This window comes from Lissotriton helveticus, chromosome 8 (assembly GCF_964261635.1).
Source record: "Lissotriton helveticus chromosome 8, aLisHel1.1, whole genome shotgun sequence".
In the NCBI taxonomy this organism is placed as follows: Eukaryota; Metazoa; Chordata; class Amphibia; order Caudata; family Salamandridae; genus Lissotriton; species Lissotriton helveticus.
The window spans coordinates 1,589,866,436-1,589,886,732 of NC_136069.1; the positions used below are offsets into that span (position 1 = coordinate 1,589,866,436).

The 20,297-nt window shown below is 46.0% G+C and overlaps 1 protein-coding gene across 13 annotated transcripts in view; it reads right to left on the reverse strand.

Annotated features, from left to right (window-relative positions):
- Positions 1–20,297, reverse strand: part of ARAP1 (ArfGAP with RhoGAP domain, ankyrin repeat and PH domain 1) — an 800,765-nt gene that overhangs the window by 83,277 nt on the left and 697,191 nt on the right. For all 13 annotated transcript variants that reach the window (XM_078658604.1, XM_078658609.1, XM_078658605.1 and 10 more), the window contains 2 exons: positions 15,856–16,043; positions 3,394–3,606 (listed from right to left, as the gene is read on the reverse strand). In XM_078658604.1, coding sequence (XP_078514730.1) covers positions 3,394–3,606; positions 15,856–16,043 — 401 coding nt within the window. The remainder of the gene's footprint in view (positions 1–3,393; positions 3,607–15,855; positions 16,044–20,297) is intronic.

Consider the following 20,297-nt stretch of genomic DNA (forward strand, 5'->3'; position numbering starts at 1 on the left):
TTCTGTTAAAAGGAACCGGTAGGAACCACCGCTACAACCACAAAGCGGTACTTGGAGAGGCTGGGCAAGGACACCTCACATCAGTACAGAAGGGTGTTGGATCTTCTGCGACACAGGGTATGATGATAAAAACCCAGAGAGGAGGAACAATTTAAAGAGGGATATCCTGCAACGCAACTCAAAGGAGTAGTCCATATGAAGCAGAACCAGTGCTTCTTGAGTTACAATGACATTTCTGCATTTCTAACCCATGCTTTGGTGCCTATGTTAGGTGAACCTGTACAATCAATCAGTCAACTTGTAAAGTGCGCTACTTACCCATGAGGGTCTCAAGGCGCTGAGGGGGGGGGGGTGCTGCTACTGCTCGAAGAGCCAGGTCTCGAGGAGCCTTCTGAAGGTGAGCAGGTTTTGGGTCTGCCGTAGATGGGTGGGGAGGGTGTTCCAGGTCTTGGCGGCAAGGAAGAAGAAGGAGCTGCCATCGGAGTTCGTTCGTTGGATGCGCGGGACGGTGGCTAGGGCGAGGCTGGTGGAGCGGAGCTGGCGGGCGGGGGTGTAGAAGTTGAGTCTGTCGTTGAGGTATGCTGGTCCGGTGTTGTGGAGTGCTTTGTGTGCGTGGGTGAGGAGTGTGAAAGTGATCCTCTTGTTGACGGGGAGCCAGTGCAGGTCCCTTAGGTGGGAGGTGATGTGGCTGCGGCGGTGGACGTTGAGGATCAGTTGGGCTGAGGCGTTCTGGATGCGTTGTAGTCGTTGCAGGTGTTTGGTCGGGGCACCTGCATAGATTGCGTTGCCATAGTCCAGCCTGCTGCTGACGAGGGCTTGGGTAACTGTTCTTCTTGTTCCGGTCGGGATCCACTTGTAGATCCTGCGGAGCATGCGGAGGGTGTTGTAGCAGGAGGAGGACATGGCATTGACCTGCTTCGACATGGAGAGGGAGGAGTCGAGGATGAATCCTAGGTTGCGTGCGTGGTCCGTGGGTGTTAGAGCTGCTCCCAGTGCGGTCGGCCACCAGGAGTCATCCCACGCAGGGGGGGTGGGACCTAGGATGAGGATGAGGACATCTGACTTGTCCGAGTTTAGTTGCAGACGGCTGCTCCTCATTTACTCGGCGACGGCCTTCATTCCCTCGTGGAGGTTGGTTTTGGCGGTGTGCGGGTCCTTGGTGAGGGAGAGAATGAGCTGGGTGTCGTCGGCGTAGGAGATGATGTTCAAGTTGTGTTGGCGGGCCACTTGCGCGAGGGGGTCATGTAGACATTGAACAGGGTCGGGCTGAGGGATGAGCCCTGGGGTACGCCGCAGATGATGTCGGTGGTTGCGGATAGGAAGGGCCAGGGCCTTTTTCTGGATTCCGGCTCCTTGGAGGCGTGTTCTTAGTGTGCAGTGGCAGACCGTGTCGAAGGCAGCTGACAGGTCCAGGAGGATGAGGGCTGAGGATTCGCCGTTGTCTAGCTGGCACCTGATGTCGTCTGTGGCGGCAATGAGGGCAGTCTCGGTGCTGTGGTTGCATCTGAATCCAGACTGGGATGGATCTAGGATGTTGTTGTCCTCGAGGTGGCGGGTCAGCTGCATGTTGGCGATTTTCTGGATGACCTTCGCCGGGAAGGGGAGCAGGGAGATGGGCTGGAAGTTCTTGAGGTCTTTGGGGTCCGCCTTGGGCTTCTTGAGGAGGGCTTTGATTTCGGTGTGCTTCCAAGTTTCCGGGAATGTCGCTGTGTCGAAGGAGATGTTGATGATCTTCCGTAGATGGGGTGCGATGGTTGCATCAGCTTTGTTGAAAAAGTGGTGTGGGCAGGGGTCAGACGGAGATCCTGAGTGGATGGAGTTCATGACCTTGCATGTCTCTTCGTCATTGACGTGGGACCAGGAGGTCAACTGGCTGGTGGGAGAGGTGTTCGAGGTGTGGTCTGTTGTGGTCGGGGCGGGTGAGGCAGGTGTGGGGGTGCAAGAATCAGCCAAACAGCATCAAGTGTTGTCACTAATCTTTCATCAGCACCATTAAAGTTCACTCACGGATGCTCACTGAAAGAATGCTGTGCTTCATGCCACGCCAGCTTTCCGGTAGTATTGGATAGCAGCATCAATGGCATGGATGCCTCGGCATGCTGCCATCTTTGCACCCACTTCCATCCATCATGGTCCTGTGGTGACAGTCCTTTGGCAATTGGTGACAGCAGAGTCCTCTTCTGAAGGCTGCAGTGACCATGGGAATTGTGTGAAGCGGTTTTCAATGGTCTACAAAAGGTGGTATTAAGCACACACTGTGGAAGTGTAAGGCGAGCAAATGATGTCTTTATGGGACCCTCAAGTATACATCCTGTGTCGTCAGACAGGCAGAGAACGTTTGCAAGGGTTGTTGCAGATACTAACTGCAACATTTCATGTGTGTTTTTTTGGACATTTGGGGGAGCAGGTGGTCATCGGACAGGCATCCTCAATGAGAGCTGTGTTGATTGCAGAAGACAGTTGCATTCCACATTGCAGTGGCCATCTTGGGTGTAGTGAAACACTTATCTGCCAATGGCAGTGCAGTTACCATCACAGGTGGCTTTCAGGCTGTCATCGGTTGCCCCTCATTGAGTATGATGCTACAGAAGGGATTTCTTGATTTGAAAAATAACTAACAGAAAATGTAAATGTGTGCAAAATGCCAATAGGTGACCCAAAATGTGAAGGACGCTTCAAACAAGCAATAGCGGAAGGGAGCTCACTGAAAAACACCAATAGCTGAAGGGGCTGACCATTCAGTATTTGATCATAAAAATATCTCAGTTGCAATAAATACTTGCCATTTTTCATACAATGCAGAATTAAATAAAGATGTGTAGTTATATGATTGCTATGTTCCTTGAGGTCTCAGAACTAAATAATGGGCTCCATCCATTATATGTGGCACATATAAGCAGTTTCAAAACGTCCCTGTCCCAGTGAAATAGACAACAGATAGGCTATGGTGACCATGTCTATTGTCTCCACTCCATCGGTCTAAAGGCTATCTCTGCATGTCAAACAACTAAGAGAAATCTACCGACAAGGCAACTTCCTTTCCTCTCATCATGTGTTGCACTGTTGTTTCTTTGCACTGTATCAGTGATGGGTATTGTGTCGTATTCTGTTGTGGTTATCTCTCCCCAAGGTCACCTAACATGATCTAGTCCAAGGCGGGGTACTCTACTTTTGTGGCCTTTCCTCATGTGTCTCCATGGATTAAAGAAATCAGATCACAATGAAATGCAAAGAAATGATGCACGCTAATATATTGTGGCACCTGACTGGCAAGCCAAATGGTCCTGCCTACGCGGACGACAGCATTAAATCATGAAAGCACTGAAAAGGCACATTCACCTGCACAACCCCTTTTGAGGTATGTAAATAGAGCAACAATGTTCAGCCCCCTACCTGTTGTGTTCAGCCAGTCCTGGTAGTCCTCGGTGAAAATACCCTCCCCAATGTGTCGGAAGAACCTCTTCAACGTGTTGGCCACATCATCCACCTGGTGATCTCCGTCTTTCAGTAGCCACACCTTTCGAGCATCCTTTTTAAAAAGCTCCAGGAGGTTGGTGGTCTTTGAGTTCTGGCCGCTCTTCCGATAGATCCCTTCTGAGGTGAGACCTACAAAGGCAGAAAGAGGAGGCTGGTCAACACAATCTTCAAGACAAACTATAGAAATACACCCAGTACCAAAACCAGGACTTAATTTGCCCGAAGAGGGAACTCATAAATGGATCCCATTCTTTACAATGATGATACTGATATAGTTTGTTATTCTCAGCGAGGCTCTCCTCAATGAAGAACAGGTTTTCTAATAAGACTTGTGTTGGTATGGCTTAACTCAACAACTAGCGTACTGAGGTGGTAGGAGGACTAGGCAAAATCGGTGAGCCTTCCGGGATGCGAGATGGTTCACACAGTTACACACCAGCCGCTGGCATCTGCTGTGATCTCAGAGGCACAAGTTCAAATCTGGAAAACTCCATCTCAGCCTTTCATCCTTCAAAGGTCAATAAATATATTAACATTGATTTAGTTATTAGTAACACTGTTGCTTAGAGAGAGTGGGATTTTTAAACCTGTGATATAAAGATCTACATAAAAACCAGTGTTATTATTATTATTATCCTTGCTGGTCATGGATCTGTCTAGAGTTCCTCTGCTACAAACATGCCTCCTTGGATCAGGGTTGGTTCTTTTAAACCGGAGCACAGCTCTTTGGATTTCACCTGCAGGTGTCCTTGACTTAGGCTTTTCAAATGTGATGACATAGCATCATTCCCGCCTCTCCCCTACTTCGATAAACATATGCTTACTATACTCAACAAGGTGGACAAAACATACTCATTGAGGACACCATGATTTTTTATTTAAAAAATTACATTTAAGGTTTTTAAACAGGTGAACCTTCCTTGTGGACTGCAATACATACAAGTCACACTAAAGTTTTAATTTAAATACTCAACCAATTGGTTCACTTAACAAATAGGTTCATTCCTCCCTTCCGAGGCATCCTGGAGCAGTCACAGACAGACAGGGCTCATTTGCAGACCATACTCGTGGAATGCAGATGCCAAGCGGAGCAGCTTCTATGATTAAAGATGATGAATGCTGGTCGTCTGTGCAGCCTGTACATTGTCTTGTGCTGACCCTGCTTGCATCCCAACCACATTACACCCCGAAATAAGCATCACAAGCGTTTCACCCTTTACTAAAGGCAGTTCGGGCCTACTTTACCACTGACTTGAAATACGTTTTTCATTTGCTGAGGCGGGAAGTCTTGTGCATGTCTCTGGACAGCGTGCTTCCCCTGCCTTATGCTGATCTCCAGGCAAGTAAGCTAAAAGTTACTGTATGTTTAAGAATACAGGGTCACCCAGTTGATAAGTATGAATGTACAGATATTCAAATGTATTTATTTAATGAAATGTGTAATTCAATGTTTTGGCAAAATAATACCTTAATAACCTCAGATTAGAATGTTTTTATACTACATTGGCTTGACACTTTAGCAATTTCATATTTATTATTTAATGGTGACTGTCTTAATTCTGCTTACTATAGTATATTTTACTCCTAATAGTCCCTCATTCATACTATTCTATGTCTTTTGATGTATTCGTTTTTCCATATATAATTGTATTTATCCATATTTCTTTATTGCAAAAAATGTTTTAAAACCTGCTACTTTATTAGGTCGAGGACCGTAGGCTGCGCTTGCGCAGTCTCCGGGAGGAGATTTCATGTTTTGGAGTATGGGGGCTGGAACCCGCCTCTCTCCTCCATTCTCCTCCATTGGCTGGCTTCCTAAACGGAGGCCAGCCATTGGAGGAGAAGGGAGTCACTCCAATCAAGCCCCGTCTCTTTCAGATTCGGGGGCGTGTTATTGGCGTTCGTTCGCCCTGTGACGTCACCCGTCACTCAGAACGCCAAAACACGGCCCCGAATCCGAAAATATTCGGAGCTTTGAGGCCGCCATTTTGCTGCTCGTTAAGATGAGGTCGGCCGCTCTCGCTGTCCTCGTTCCCGCCGTTCGTGTCTTTTTCCCGCCCCCCTCCCGCTGTCCGTGTCTTTGTTCCCACCCCCCTCCCGCTGTCCATGTCCTCGTTCCCGTTGTATCCTGGATTTATCTCTGTTAGCTCTCTTGACTATGTCCGGGCGTCTCTCCGTCCTCTCGTTGCCCAAGGGCTCGGTGTAAGCGGCTGCGGACATGGCGTGCGGTGCCACTCTGCCTCCCTCCTATCTTATCTTCTGCCCCCCCTGCTGTTTCTTGCCTGCCCCATTCCCCATGTCCGGTGTCTCCTCTCCCCTGTCCCTCCTCAGATCGGTCTGTCCAGAGCTCGTACTCTAGCTCACCGAGGCTCTCACTCGGCGCTCTCCACTGATATTCTCCGTAATCCTCTCATGCGGCTCCCTCCACTCTCCCTGAAGCCAATCGATGGCTGGCTCTGGCCCCGCGGGGGTGAACACGGGATCGTTAAGTTATTAGCACCATTCTGTCAGCTCTAATGTGGGGATTGATCCGAGCCGCTGCAGTTCCGCAGGGGCCCCGCAGCCCTCCCTCCTCCCCACACACACAACGCAAACCCCACACACCGCCGCATTCACCCCTCAGCGCCCATCCAAAGCCACCCACAGCCACTCACGGGCCACCCAGGACCCCCATAGGCGATGACCGACTCAAAGCACCCCACACACCGCCGCAGCCCCCTTCCCCTGTTCCCGCTAGAGCCCCGCACAACTGTCTCTGGAGCCCCCTACAGCCTCGGCACTTCACAGACTGCCACAGCGATCAGTTATCCCCCCTCCCCCACACACAGCGATGCAGTGCCCCCCAATCTCAGCACCTCAAAGCGCTGCAGCCAGCTTTCTCTCTCAGTTCCCGCCAAAGCCCCCCCCACAGCTTCCTGTAGCACTAGAGCCCTCCTTAGCTCTTGACTGACTCAGCACCTCACAGAGCCCCACAACCATTTTAATCTCAGCTGCCCTCAAAGCTTCCCGCCAGAGAGCCCCACACAGCCTCGGCACTTAACAGAGCGCCAGACCATCTTCGTCTCTCAGCATCCCTCCAAGGCCAGCCACTAACCGAAAACCTTACAGGGGACACCGCCATAACATCTCTGCGTGCCATCACACCAGGGCAACCCAGAGTCCTACATAGCTCCTCGTGACCTTTAAGCATTCTACAAACTAAGCGCCTACCAGTACCAGCATCAACTTTCAGCGTCCCTTCAAAGCCACCAAGAACAGCCGTCCAGAGGCCACCGTAACCTCAACATCTCACAGAATGCCACTGCCACCTTCCTTTCCCTGTTTCTGTAGCCCTCTCCACTCACGGGCTACAGGCAGTGGCGTCTCCAGAAGGTAATTTTAAGCAAGGGCACAGATTGGGCCACAGAAAAAATTGCTAAGGCCACCAATAAAGGTCATATATAAATGTGTGTGTCAATATGCGTGTAAATATATACATTTATAAAACATATACAGGCTTGCATAAAAAATTACATCTGAATTTGTATGTGTACATATATCTATATATGTATACTTAGCTATTGGCAATGTAAATGACAATGCCATTTATTTATGATTAAAAAAAAAAAAATCATGAGCAATGCCAATAGCTCTAACTTTAATGATGCTGCGACCATTGCATTGTAAGGAATATGCTACTTACCAGTATGCATCTGTTCTTGGCATAGAGGGCTGCAGAGTGGTACATTTATGAATAGATCGCCATCTGGTGTTGGGCTCGGATGATTGCACTTGTTTTTCTCTTGGAGAAGTCTTTTGTCCTCATGAGACCGATGACTCCTCCTTTGGGTGCTAGTGCGCATGGGCATCGGCTCCATCCTTAGATTTTTATGCCATAGTAGGGTTAGATGGAGTAGTATAATAGAATACAGAAAGAGATGCCCATGTAAGTGTATCTAAATAAGATAGTGTTGGAACAGACACAGGTTTCCGGGGAGGCAGGGAGGGCATGTACCACTCTGCAGCCCTCTATGCCAAGAACAGATGCATACTGGTAAGTAGCATATTCCGTTCGAGGCATATGGGCTGCAGATGGTACATTTATGAATAGATTATACAGCAGTTACCTCCATAGCGGTGGTCACCAGTGTCTGTTGCAACAGTTTGAAATAAAGTTTTTAGTACAGCTTGGCCCACTCTAGCTTGTTGTGTTGCCTGCACATCAACATAGTAGTGTTTTGTGAAGGTATGTGGTGTAGACCAAGTTGCTGCTTTGCCTATGTCATCTAGGGGAATGTTTCCTAAGAATGCCATAGATGCCCCTAGTTTACGTGTAGAATGAGCTCTAGGAGGAACAGTTAATGTTCTCTTTGCTTTTATATAATATATTTGTATACATTTTACAATCCACCTGGCAATGCCTGCTTTAGAGATAGGATTGCCCTTATGTGTTGGGGAAAACGCTACAAATAGTTGTTTGGTTTTCCTGAAAGTTTGTGTTCTTTCTATGTAATACAATATTGCCCTTTTGACATCTAATGTATGTAGGGCCCTCTCTGCTGCCGTCTGTGGTTTTGGGAAAAAGACTGGTAGTTCCACTGGTTGATTGATGTGGAATGCTGAAATTACTTTAGGCAAGAATTTTGGGTTTGTTCTAAGAACCACCTTATTCTGGTGTAGCTGTAGGAATGGTTCTTGTATTGTCAATGCCTGTAATTCACTCACTCTCCTGAGGGAGGTAATGGCTATAAGGAAGGCCACCTTCCATGTAAGGAATTGTATTTCACATCTATGCATAGGTTCGAAAGGTGGTCCCATTAGTCTGGTGAGTACTATGTTGAGATTCCAGACTGGGGAAGGTGGTAGTCTTGGTGGAATGACTCTTTTGAGGCCTTCCATGAAAGCTTTAATTGCTGGCACTCTAAACAGGGATAGATGTTGCCTGTTTTGCAGGTATGCTGCTATAGCTGCAAGATGTACTCTAATGGAGGTGTAAGCAAGGTTACATTGCTGTAAGTGTAGTAAGTAGCAAAGAATATTTTTTGTTGCTGTGTTCAGAGGGTTGATGTTGTTACTGTTACAGTATACAGCAAACCTTTTCCACTTTGCTGCATAGCATGCTCTGGTGGTGGGACGTCTCGCTTGCTTAATGATCTCCATACAGTTTGGAGGTAACTTTAAGTATCCAAATTCTAAGACCTTAGGAGCCAGATCGCTAGGTTCAGTTGTTTGGGATCAGGGTGCATTATTTCTCCATTGTTCTGTGTAAGGTGCATGGGTAAGATTCTTAATTTTTGATGTGGCACTTGTGAGAGTTGCAGGAGCGCGGTGAACCACGGCTGTCGTGCCCACGTGGGTGCTACTAGTATCATGGTCATTGAATGTTGTTGCAGTTTTCGAACCACTAATGGAGTTAGTGGGAGAGGGGGAAAAGCGTATGCAAATTTGTTGGACCAATTTATCCATAATGCATTGCCCTGCGACAGGTGGTGTGGGTACCTGGATGCGAAGCTTTGGCATTTTGCGTTCTGATGAGTGGCAAAGAGATCTATCTCTGGTTGTCCCCATCTTTGGAAGAATGGCTGCAGTATTTGGTCGTGCAGTTCCCATTCGTGTATTTGTTCTGACTCTCTGCTTAAGATGTCTGCTATCTGATTTTGAACTCCTGGTAGGTGTTCGGCTAACAGATACATGTTTTCAGGAATGGCCAATCTCCAAATTTCCTGCGCTAGTCTGGATATTTGGAGAGAGTGAGTCCCCCCCTGTTTTTTAATATAATACATTGCTGTCATGTTGTCTGTTCTGATCAGGACTGCTTTGTTGAGAATCTGCATTTGAAAGGCTTTTAATGCTAGAAACACTGCTAGTAGTTCTAGATGATTGATGTGCAGTCTTTTTTGCTGTACACTCCATCTTCCCTGTACTGTATATTTCTCCATATGCGCTTCCCATCCGGTGAGCGATGCATCCGCTGTTAGTATCATTTGTGGAATTGGTTCTAGGAATGACCGCCCCTTGGAAATGTTTGTTGTGTTCCACCACTTCAGAGAGCGATGTGTGCGGTCGTCTACCAACACCAGATCTGTAATCTGACCTTGAGCCTGATTCCACTGTGTTGCTAAACATTCTTGCAGCGGACGCATTTGTAGTCTGGCATATGGTATTAGCAGTATGCAAGAGGACATCATCCCTAATAGCTGCATGAACACTCGCGCTGTTAGTGAGTGTTGTTGTTGAAATCTTTGAATCAATGTAAGCATTGTTTGAATCCTGACTGGATTGGGGTATACTTTGGCTTTTTCTGTGTCTATAGTAGCCCCTAGATATTGTTGAACTTTCTTTGGTTGCAGGTGGGATTTTGTGTAGTTCACCGTAAACCCTAGCTGGTGCAGCAACTGAATTGTTTTTGTGTGTTTTGAAGACATTCTTATTGTGACTTGGCCTTTATTAGCCAGTCGTCCAAGTAAGGGAAGACATGTATTTGTTGTCTTCTTAGATGAGCTGCAACCACTGCTAGGCATTTTGTGAACACCCTTGGTGCTGTTGTGACCCCAAACGGAAGGACTTTGAACTGATAATGTTGTCCTTCTACAACAAACCTGAGGTATTTCCTGTGGGCTTTGTGAATTGGGATATGAAAGTAAGCGTCTTTTAGATCCAGTGTAGAAAGAAAGTCCCCTTTCTTCAGTAAAGGAAGTACTTGTTGGAGCATGACCATATGGAAATGTTCCGAATTTATGTATGCATTGAGAGGTCTAAGGTCTAGTATTGGCCTTAGAGACCCGTCTTTCTTGGGAATTAGGAAGTATGGAGAGTATAATCCTGTTCCCTGTTGATGTTGTGGAACCTTCTCTATGGCATGCTTTTGTAGTAGTGATAGTACTTCCTGTTTTAACAATGTTAGATGATCTTGACTCATTGGACGCTGTTTGGGGGGGGATGTTTGGTGGGGTAGCTGCGAGTTCTAGGCAATAACCATGTTGGATAATTTGTCTCACCCACCTGTCTGATGTGATGTTTTCCCAGACAGGTAGGAACTGTGATAGGCGTCCCCCGACCGGTGTTATATGGTCTGGGGGGAGCTGTATGAAATCACTGTTTTGGGGTAGGAGAGTTGCGGTTGTTGTTATTTCCGCGACCTCTACCTTTGTTGTTGTTACCTCTGTAATTGCCTCTAGAATTACCTTTGGGTGATGTTGGTGTAAAAGAGGTTGATTGCTGGCTTGTGCCTGTATTCTTTGATCCGCCTCTATAGGTGGACCTACGAAAGGAACCCCTTTGAGTTGGCTGTTGCAATGCTCCCATTGACTTAGCCGTTTCTGTATCTTTTTTCATCTTTTCTAACGCCTCATCTGTACCTGAGCCGAAAAGTGTTTTCCCATCAAAAGGCTGGTTCAATAAGGATGTTTGTACCTCTTGTTTGAACCCTGAGACTCTGAGCCATGCATGTCTTCTTAACATGATACTGGTGTTTATGGATCTTGCTGCAGTGTCTGCTGCGTCTAAGGCACACTTAATGGAAGTGTTAGTTATTATCTTCCCTTCTTGTATGAGCTGATCTGCCTTTTTTTGATGTTCCTTAGGGAGATGTGTAATGAGTTTTTTTAACTCATCATAATGAGCTCTATCATAACGTGCAAGTAGCGCTTGCGTATTAGCTATGCGCCAGCTGTTTGCCGCTTGGGATGCTACTCTTTTGCCAGAGGCATCTATTAACTTGAACTCTTTGTCAGGAGGAGGAGCTTCTCCTGTAGTTAATGAGTTTGCTCTCTTACGAGCGTTTGTGACTACTAGCGAGTCTAAAGGTATTTGTCCCTTGATAAATATTGGGTCCTTTGGGGCTTCCTTATATTTTTTATCAATTCTAGGGTTTAATACCCTAGTCCTCACAGGGTCTTTGAATATTTCTGATGTGTGATTGAGGAGACCCTTAAGCATTGGTAGTGTTCCTGATGTTCTTTGTGCAACAGGTAGTGTTTCTAAAAGGAAATCCTCTATTTGAGTCTACCTTGTGGTATTTTGCTGCCCTATTAATTAACTGTGCAAAACCTGTATTATCATTAGGAGGTGAGGGTTTTGAGGGATACAGTTCAGGGTCGTTATCATTATCTGACACTGCGTTATAATCTTCCCATGGGTCTGCGTCTTCTGGGACAGTGTCGTCATCATCCCTAGGAAGTTCCCCCTCCCCTGTGTCACTTTCTACATCTGTTTGAGGTGTAGATGGCCGTGGAGTGTGAGGAAGAGGGTGTGTCTTTAGGTTGTGGAGAGAGGGGAGGAGTTGTATTTGTCCCCATTGTTCTCTTTTTAGGAGGAGGAGCTTTGTCGTCCAACTGTTTATTCTTCCTCTTTTTAGGCAGTTTTGTCACCACCTTGCCAGTTTGCGGATCAATAAACAAAGTCTTTTGTTTTGGATCTGTCTGATGCTCCTGTGTCGGTACCGACATTTTTGGTTCCGAAAGGTGCTTTTGCTTCTGACTGTCAGTTTGTGTTTTCGGCACCGAGAGTTTGCTCGAATCCGATATTTTCGGTGTCGAGGAAGTCTTCGACGTCGAAGCATGTTTCGGATTCGACATGGAATGTTTCGACTTCGAGCTTTCCTTGGTATGGAGCTTCGTTGTCGATGTCGAGGTCGACCGTTTCTCGGATCCAACATGGTGGGAGGCCGAGTGTTTCGGTTTCGGTTTCGTTGCCGAGCCCGAAGGCGGGGCGTCGGAAACTTTTTTCGGTTGTCTGACCAGGCTCGAAGGCGGGGTCGACACCAAACGGGGTCGGTTTTTTGGTAAAGGGACGTCGTCACTCACGGTTTGATGAACGTCGATTTCTTCGACGTCAGACTCGTCCACTTCCGACCCCGACTCGTCCTCATCTTCTTCTTCCTCTTCGGGGTGCTGGGCCTCGAACAGCTCCGGGATTGCCTCTGACTGCATTCTCGACGCCTCGTGTCTTCGGGCTCGACGGTTTCTAATCGTCGACTTGGAGGAGAATGCCGCGCAGGCTTCACAGTCCCTGGATTCGTGTTCAGGTGATAAACAGAGGTTGCACACCTCGTGTAGGTCCTTGTGTGGGAACTTAGCACCACACGTTGGACATTTTTTGAATGGAGTCCTTTCCATGGACTCCGGGCTGGACTACGTTGAGATAGGCCTCCCGGTCTCGTTGACGTAGAAGTTGGAAATTTTGTTGTTGACGTCGAAGCGCTTCGAAATGGAAATGTACTCGCGCTCGATAACAATACCGTCGAATTGGAAAGGGAATACGCGCCGAAATATCGCTAGTCCATCCGGAGCGCTTCAATCCTCATTAGAACCCGATGGCGGAAAAAAACAATCTAAGGATGGAGCTAATGCCCATGCGCACTAGCACCCAAAGGAGGAGTCATCGGTCTCGTGACGACAAAAGACTTCTCCAAGAGAAAAACAAGTGCAATCATCCGAGCCCAACACCAGATGGCGATCTATTCATAAATGTACCATCTGCAGCCCATATGCCTCGAACATGCTTGTTATATTCTTTCTGTACGGTATTTATGAAATGCTAATAAAACATTTCAACACAAAAAAAGTTTCTGTATGGTTTCTAGCTCCCTACCTCAGTGAACATGGCAATCATGCATGACCACTGAGGGTCTGCCTGTTTACATGGATTGAGACCCTAGAACTTGGCTCGGAGGTTGGGGTGGGAGGGGGCATGCATAGTGCACCCCGATTTCACAGAGAGTGGCTACTGCCCTCTCTATCCAGGCTATGGTAGAGTGCCAGTGGTGTCAGCAATACATCTATAGTCAAGTGTACCTGTATCCCTGTACCCAAGTTGGGATGAGCTATTAGCTGCCGTTCTGATCAAGTCTATGCAGTCTCCCTTGCCTGTGGTCCTGTTGCTTTTGTCTTCCTGAGACATGTGTTTCAGAACCTGTGGGCTCCCGGGGGGAGGATGGTGAGTTGAGCCAGTGTGTGTAATGTGAACTGAGCTATTTTGCTGAACGTTCCAGCTACCCCGTACCCTTTTCTATTCCTTGGAGAAGCCTGGTGGGCTGGAGGTAGACACTCACACTTATCTGTGTTTAGCCGCACTAACTCTGCTAGGAGGGACCCTCCACCCCTTGTGTTGGGTGTCCTTTCTGTTGGGTGATGGTCATGGCCTCCGGGTCTGGAGTTAATAAAAATTCCTCTCTGGGGAATAGTCCAGGCTGGCACTGAGAGCCTGTCCGAAGGAAGATAGTGAGTCATCCACTGCATGATTTGGATATGCACTGAACATGCCACAAATGTGGAGTGGGGCACCCAGGATTTAAAATTAGCAGACACTCTGATTGGATCAGCCTATCAATCAGAGGCGATAAAAGTCTGGCCTTAGCGGTCAGTTATTGTTCATGACAGGTCTATGGTTCTATCAGGAGGGCCCACACCGGGTCTGTTCAAGGAAGCCAGCCATGGCCTGTGGTGTGACGGCAAGATACGAAGCTTTCTCACCACGTCTGTAACTTGAGGAAGGTTTTCTATGACTGATGGACTATGCTACAAAAGAATTTGCCCGTTTGACGAGGACCAGCTGTTTGTGTGATACTTGTGCAGCGACCTCTTGGGAACACAAGGAAATTGCAGAGAGCTACTCAAGATAAGGAAGCTTGCAGCACATCAACAGAGGCAGAGGGAGACGGGAAGCTTGATCCCAGTCCTTGAAGGTGAGAACACTTGCCCAGACCCCCTCCCCTGTGCTGTGGGAGCCCGTGTGGCACTTCCAGTTAAAATCTTTAGCGGATGAAGGATGTCCGGTGGTACGGGTCCCTATTTTACTTTTTGTGACATGCAAGGGTTTCAGTGTGTACTGCCACTCTGGCCAGCCTCTACCCTCCTACAGCTAGCCAGTGGCTACTGGACTAGTGGGACTCCAGAAAAATTGTGCCCAGACATCAGGTATCTGTGATCAGATCGCTGATGCCACTCAAACTGAGTCTGCGCCCAGGACGGGAGGGCACTTCTGTTATTTGGACCGGGCGGTTAAGGGCTGATCAAGAACGTTTGATTTCACATCAAATCCTGAAACTGTATCATTTCAATACAATGATTGGTATCATGGCCATAGCGAATTAGAGCAACCCCGTGCAACATATGCTATGCAATGCTAATTGTGTGTCTACATGCTAACTGTGTTTTTGTAGTGCTTAGCATTTAGGTGATATAATACTGTCTGGGGTCAAAACTCTCGCCGGGAAGGTTGTAGAGTCATCTGTTTTTCACTGTTTATCCTAGTTTTATGTGTGGTATATTTCTCTTGTGTGTATTAAAGTGCTTTTCTTTTATAAAAAGTAAAGCACTGACTGGACATTGATTTTATCAGCGGGTGGTACGGTGGGCACTGCATTCGGACTGTCTAACCCCACCTTACCTCCTTGAGTAAGCCTTGGACTGCTCTGTCTCGCCATCCTGGAGAGGGGTACTTGGTTGTCCAGTTTTGGGTCCACTAGGCCCCAGGACACCAGGGTGGGGGAGGGGGCACTCCAGTGGATGAAATTGGAGCACAGTAATCCCTGGGTGCCCAGGAAGCCAGGACTGACACCATTCTTATGTGAAAACTGTGGGTGGCTCCACATCTGTGTCCCAGGTTATTTGGTCCATTGAGGACTTGTGTTTACGAGGTATCCCTCAAGACCCTCGTGGCACCCCATATTATCACTACAGTTGCTTGTCATGATAGAGTATAGCATCACATTCATGCTTCATTAATGGAAGTGCAAATTGTTACCACTGAGTTGTAGGCCCAGCCTTGTGGGAAAAAAAACAAGTTTCAGATCTAGAAATCTGCAATTGTTATTTCATTGGGGCATTCAAACTCACACAGACATTTAGATTTCAGGGGTAACTTGTTTTAGTACCAGACGTAAGGGTGCAAAGAGGAAGCACAGCCATGTACTGTAGTCAGGTACTTAGGTGTAACCCAACACCTGAGCATTTACTACACTGATGTACAATTACAAAATCACCACTACTAAGAATAACTCTGCATCAAATAAATACAAAAAGTATATGCTAGGGTTAGGGTCTGGGGTACAGTGAGTAACAATGTACGGGCAGGGTTTGGGGAGGGATGAGTGTTATAGTTGGGTGTTCCGCCAGGTAATGATTAGTCGTAGAATAGGGCTAAGCTTACCTATTAGGGTTACGCTTACTGTTAGTTCACGTATCAGGCTTTGGGGTAAATGTAAAGTTACGTTTTATGATTTAGCATCGAGATTAAGGTTAGTACAATCTCCTCTGTTTTAATATTATTTAATGTACTCTCAGTTGTGGAATTCCGAGAAATGTTTTCCTCAGTAGTGTTAATTTCAATGCAGTCACTTCTATGTAGTGGGATACTGATAAAGAGCATTCTATCTTGTGATGTAATAACGTTACTTACCGTACTGTGTTATAAAATCGATGCATTTATACACGATGACTGGAATGTCGGCGTCTGTGAGCTGCTGGTCAGATAACGTGTCGCCGGAGGTGCCTGCAGCCTTCTGAATGTCTTTGACCCAACCCAAAAAGTGCAACTTCTTCTCCCCATGGATATAGAGCATTCGAGAAGAAGGGGGATTTGTCAACCTTGGGGGAAAAAATGAGAGTGAAATATTAGTGCATCCAGAGCACAGTAATCGGTGATGACTACTCCGTACTGAATTCAAATCCGGTGCCAACAGCACCATTGATAAGAAATATGGGAAGGAACTGATCAGAGGGGCAACCAGAATGGTGAAAAGAGTGCAGCATTGATTTAATGGTGAAGTGGTAAATGATAAAGATATATGTAAACCATTAGGGACTGGAAATAAAATACAACAATGCAACATCTTCCAACAGAAAGGGGTCTATAAAATGAGGGTGGAAATATGAGACTGAAACATGAGATTCTCTAACACAGATTAATCAAGGATTCCCCACAGAAAGAGAGCAGGAGGAGATAGACATTACTCCTCCATGAAACTGCGACTCCCCAAAGGCAAGAAGCATCTTTAACCAATCATCCAAATTAAAATATGGTACCTATGCAGTAAGCATTTATTCATAGTGTATGGTGCTGCAGTTTCACATGCTTATGCAAAACCATAAAGAGATCAAGCAATTTCCAAGCAGGTACTTGCAAGATGGATTGCAAATGCATTCAAACATGTTATGTTGAGGTGAAGAGAGTGCTCTCAATACTTTCCAGAGCACACATTACACATAAGAAGGGGTCTTTCATGGCATTCTTGAGTAACACCCTTCAGCTAACGTATCTAAGGCAGCAGCGTCGTCAACACGGCACAAGTTCACAAAACATTACTGTGTGGACATATTCTCGAACCAAGCTGTGCCTGACAAATCAGTTTTAAGAACATTAGTCCAAACATCTTCCTCATCTGCCCAATGCAGGAAGAATACTACTGTATAGTCTTTGCAAAGCATGTGTATCTACAGCCACACATACTACGAACGGAATATGTGTCTTTCCTTGTAAACATGTATAGCGTGCAGTAGATTCATATGCACCAGCCCACCGCTCCACAAGTGAGCAATTATAATGTTTTCACCATTTAACGAGCTAGAACGGACAGGGGACGGACGGACAGACGACGGACAGACGGACAGACGGACAGACGGACAGACGGACAGACGGACAGACGGACAGACGGACAGACGGACAGACGGACACACACACACACACACACACACACACGCGCGCCCCGCCCCGCCCCCCCCCCCCCCCCCTCGGGGAAAAGGGGTCTATATAATGACGGTGGAAATATGTACCTTGAATGTGAGAGAGACACTCCCCTCTATTCTCACCTTTATCCTCGCTATATGGAAAACAGCACTAGTGTGGAGTCAATGCCCATGCCCATTGTGGACTGAGGGAGGAGTCACTCCCCATCCCGTGACTTGAAACATCTTTCAAGGAAAAACTTTGTAATGCCCTATACAAAACACTAGATTACAGGACTATGAAAAGCATGTGTATCTACGACTGAACCTTTCACGACCCACTAAATACATTTTCCTCTGTATTTTGCTCCTTTGCACCATCCCCAGTGGCCATTTCCTGAACCTCAAATGAGTTTTCTATTAGCTCAGATACAAAGTAGAATGATATTTATTCTGTGATTGTGGTTTAACTGAATTACCTCCAGAGGGTGTCAGAGCAGTATACAGAGCTGGCAGCTTAAAAATAAAAACACCATGTGAGAGAGGGTAGGTCTTTGTGCAGAGAGCTGCCTCCTAGGCACATTATGCCCATTCCATTCTTCCAACAGTTCCACACTACAGAACAAACAAAGGCTTGCCTAGGCTGTCGCTGATGTCCTGAGGGGTTTTCTAAAACTTAGAAGTGGACATCAGCTGTTCAGAACCTCAAAAAATGAGCTGGAAACCCACGCTGTGCAGAGGTTTCCAGCTTGCCTGGTTTACCACCATACATTATCAGTTCTTCACCGGGTGAGTGTGTGAAAGGAGCCAATATCATGTGCCACAGGTTTGGGGTTAGAGGAGATATCTGAACACCACAAACTAGGTAAAGAAATCCAGATGCTTGCAGTGTGTGTGTACGCATATTCACATTAAATGCCTCTCCTGCCATTTTGTTTTGGGCTCAGAATATTGCAACTGGTTTTATCTTTATTCATGAATGTCGCTGTCAGGCATGCACCCCTTAACTACATTCCCTTCTGACAAACAACAAGTACATTCACTACTCACTCACACCCATGCCTCGATTACCGCTGTTTACTTTTAAGTTCATGCACCTGTGACACTATGTCCTTCCTCAGTGAACTGAACAATCTGCAAGTCCAATGAAGATGTTTAATGTTTTTGAGATGTTTCAAAGGATAAATAAACTACACGCTTTGGGGTACACGCAAATGCAGGTCCGCCCTTAGCAGTGGGTGCTGCCCCGTTTAAACCATGAAAGAATAATTGTTGACGCATTTGAAATACCAGTGAGGGGTCTAGGCCTTTATAATACTTTATGCCCTGGGACAGAAATATATTGGTCTTCTCAATGTTAATATGTTATAAATGAAGTCCTTCACTTCCCAATTTATGTACTATATTTAGGCTCTGTTCTGTGGGCATGGGGTGCGTGTGCAACATGACTAACATTCTCCATGACAAAATAATGCACACACCACAACAAAGTGGTTCCATTCGAAGGGGAACGCAGTTCTGTCCTATTGTGCCCCCATTTGGTTTCTACTCTAGCTCCAGTATAAGCTTAGCCAGCACGTCAAAGCAGAAGCCATCAACTCTTTTTTAATCCCCTGATCAGAACCATCCCTAGATCTGGGTAGACTTAGCTGACCCTGATTTAGGGTTTTCTAAATTGTGGTGCTCCCCAATCTGAAGAGAAAAGGAATTTGACCCATGATTGGGAGGTGGGGAAATGCTACGTTTGTGTTAGATAGACTAGTCTCTGATGACTATTTATTAAAATGTTTTCTGTCTTAACATTATAAGAATATCAACCAACTCCACAAACATTAGAGTGTTAATGAAACTATAACAAGACATCTTTATCCCACCATAATGAGTTCCAGCCAGCAATAATATCCACCTTCCTCAAGTAACTAAAACAACACTGAACTTAATTACTTGCATATGAAGGCGCGATAGAACGCCCCGTAATCAGAGATTTCACGAAACAAAATGCATTTATTGTTTCAGTTTGACGTGCCCAAACTTTCGTCCAAATATAACAAATACTTGCTTTGATTTTCTCATAGTTTTGGGCAGTCAAATAAATACAAAGGGAAAACTATTATTAAATGTAATTTGTGCAACCATCAGTTCACAAAAGGGGGAGAGAGGCAATGCAAAAACAAATTGAAAGTTGACAGATGTATTAAAAGGGAAAATTAAATTTCTGGTCTTTCATGGGGCCTTCCCCCGAACAAAAACATGATGAAATTACAAAGTGTCTTTCAATAGCAGAAAAAAGCAGTAAAAAAATGCTGCAAAGTCATTTGAGAAAGTTGTCAAAACAAAACTTTCTAGAGATAAAGTCAGCTTCCAAGTAGGAGCGTTAACTACACTAGAAGAAAAGAAACAAGATAGTTCTGCCAGAGACCAACTCTTTGCCCTAATACAAAGCACACCTTTCATGCAACGGAATACATTAAGGCAGTGCTCAGAACATACCATCAAAACTGTCAAAATATGCAACTAGCTACTAAGTCACAACAGTACATGCATCCACTAGCTACCTAACACATATACACAGCAGCTGAGCAACAGGCACATGTTCTAAACAAAAGATATGGAAATGACCTCGATACAAATCTTTGGCCTCTTCCTTCAAACCATCAACTCACTAAGTCTGAGACATCCACCTGAGAAAGGAACATGCCTGCACCATAATCACAGCACATCTCCACACACCTGTCCAGACTCTGGTCTGTGATGGTAACCTTGGAACCATTGCGCAAGTTAACTCCAGACTACCAAAAGCATTGCAATTTCGGGTAAATGGCCCATTGGATGCTGTATAAATGTCAAACAAATGCAAAATAACAATTTGAACTTAATCTAGAATAACATACCATTGGGTGGTTTAGCCTCAAAATAATATCTTGCTTATTTGTGGGAGTGGGGGCAGTGACCACAGGTGTTGTTCAAATGGCTCATCAGAATTTGGATCAAAAACCCACCTTAGAAGACATTATGGGATTATGGTTAATGTCATACAAGGGCTATGCCTAGGTCGACACCTGCTCGCAAACTAACTAAAGTTTAGGAAAACATAAACACTCTGGCCCCAACCACTAGAAAGCATCCCTTCCTTCAAAGCTAATCTTGAGGGGTTTCTTTTAAGATGGTGTTCTACCA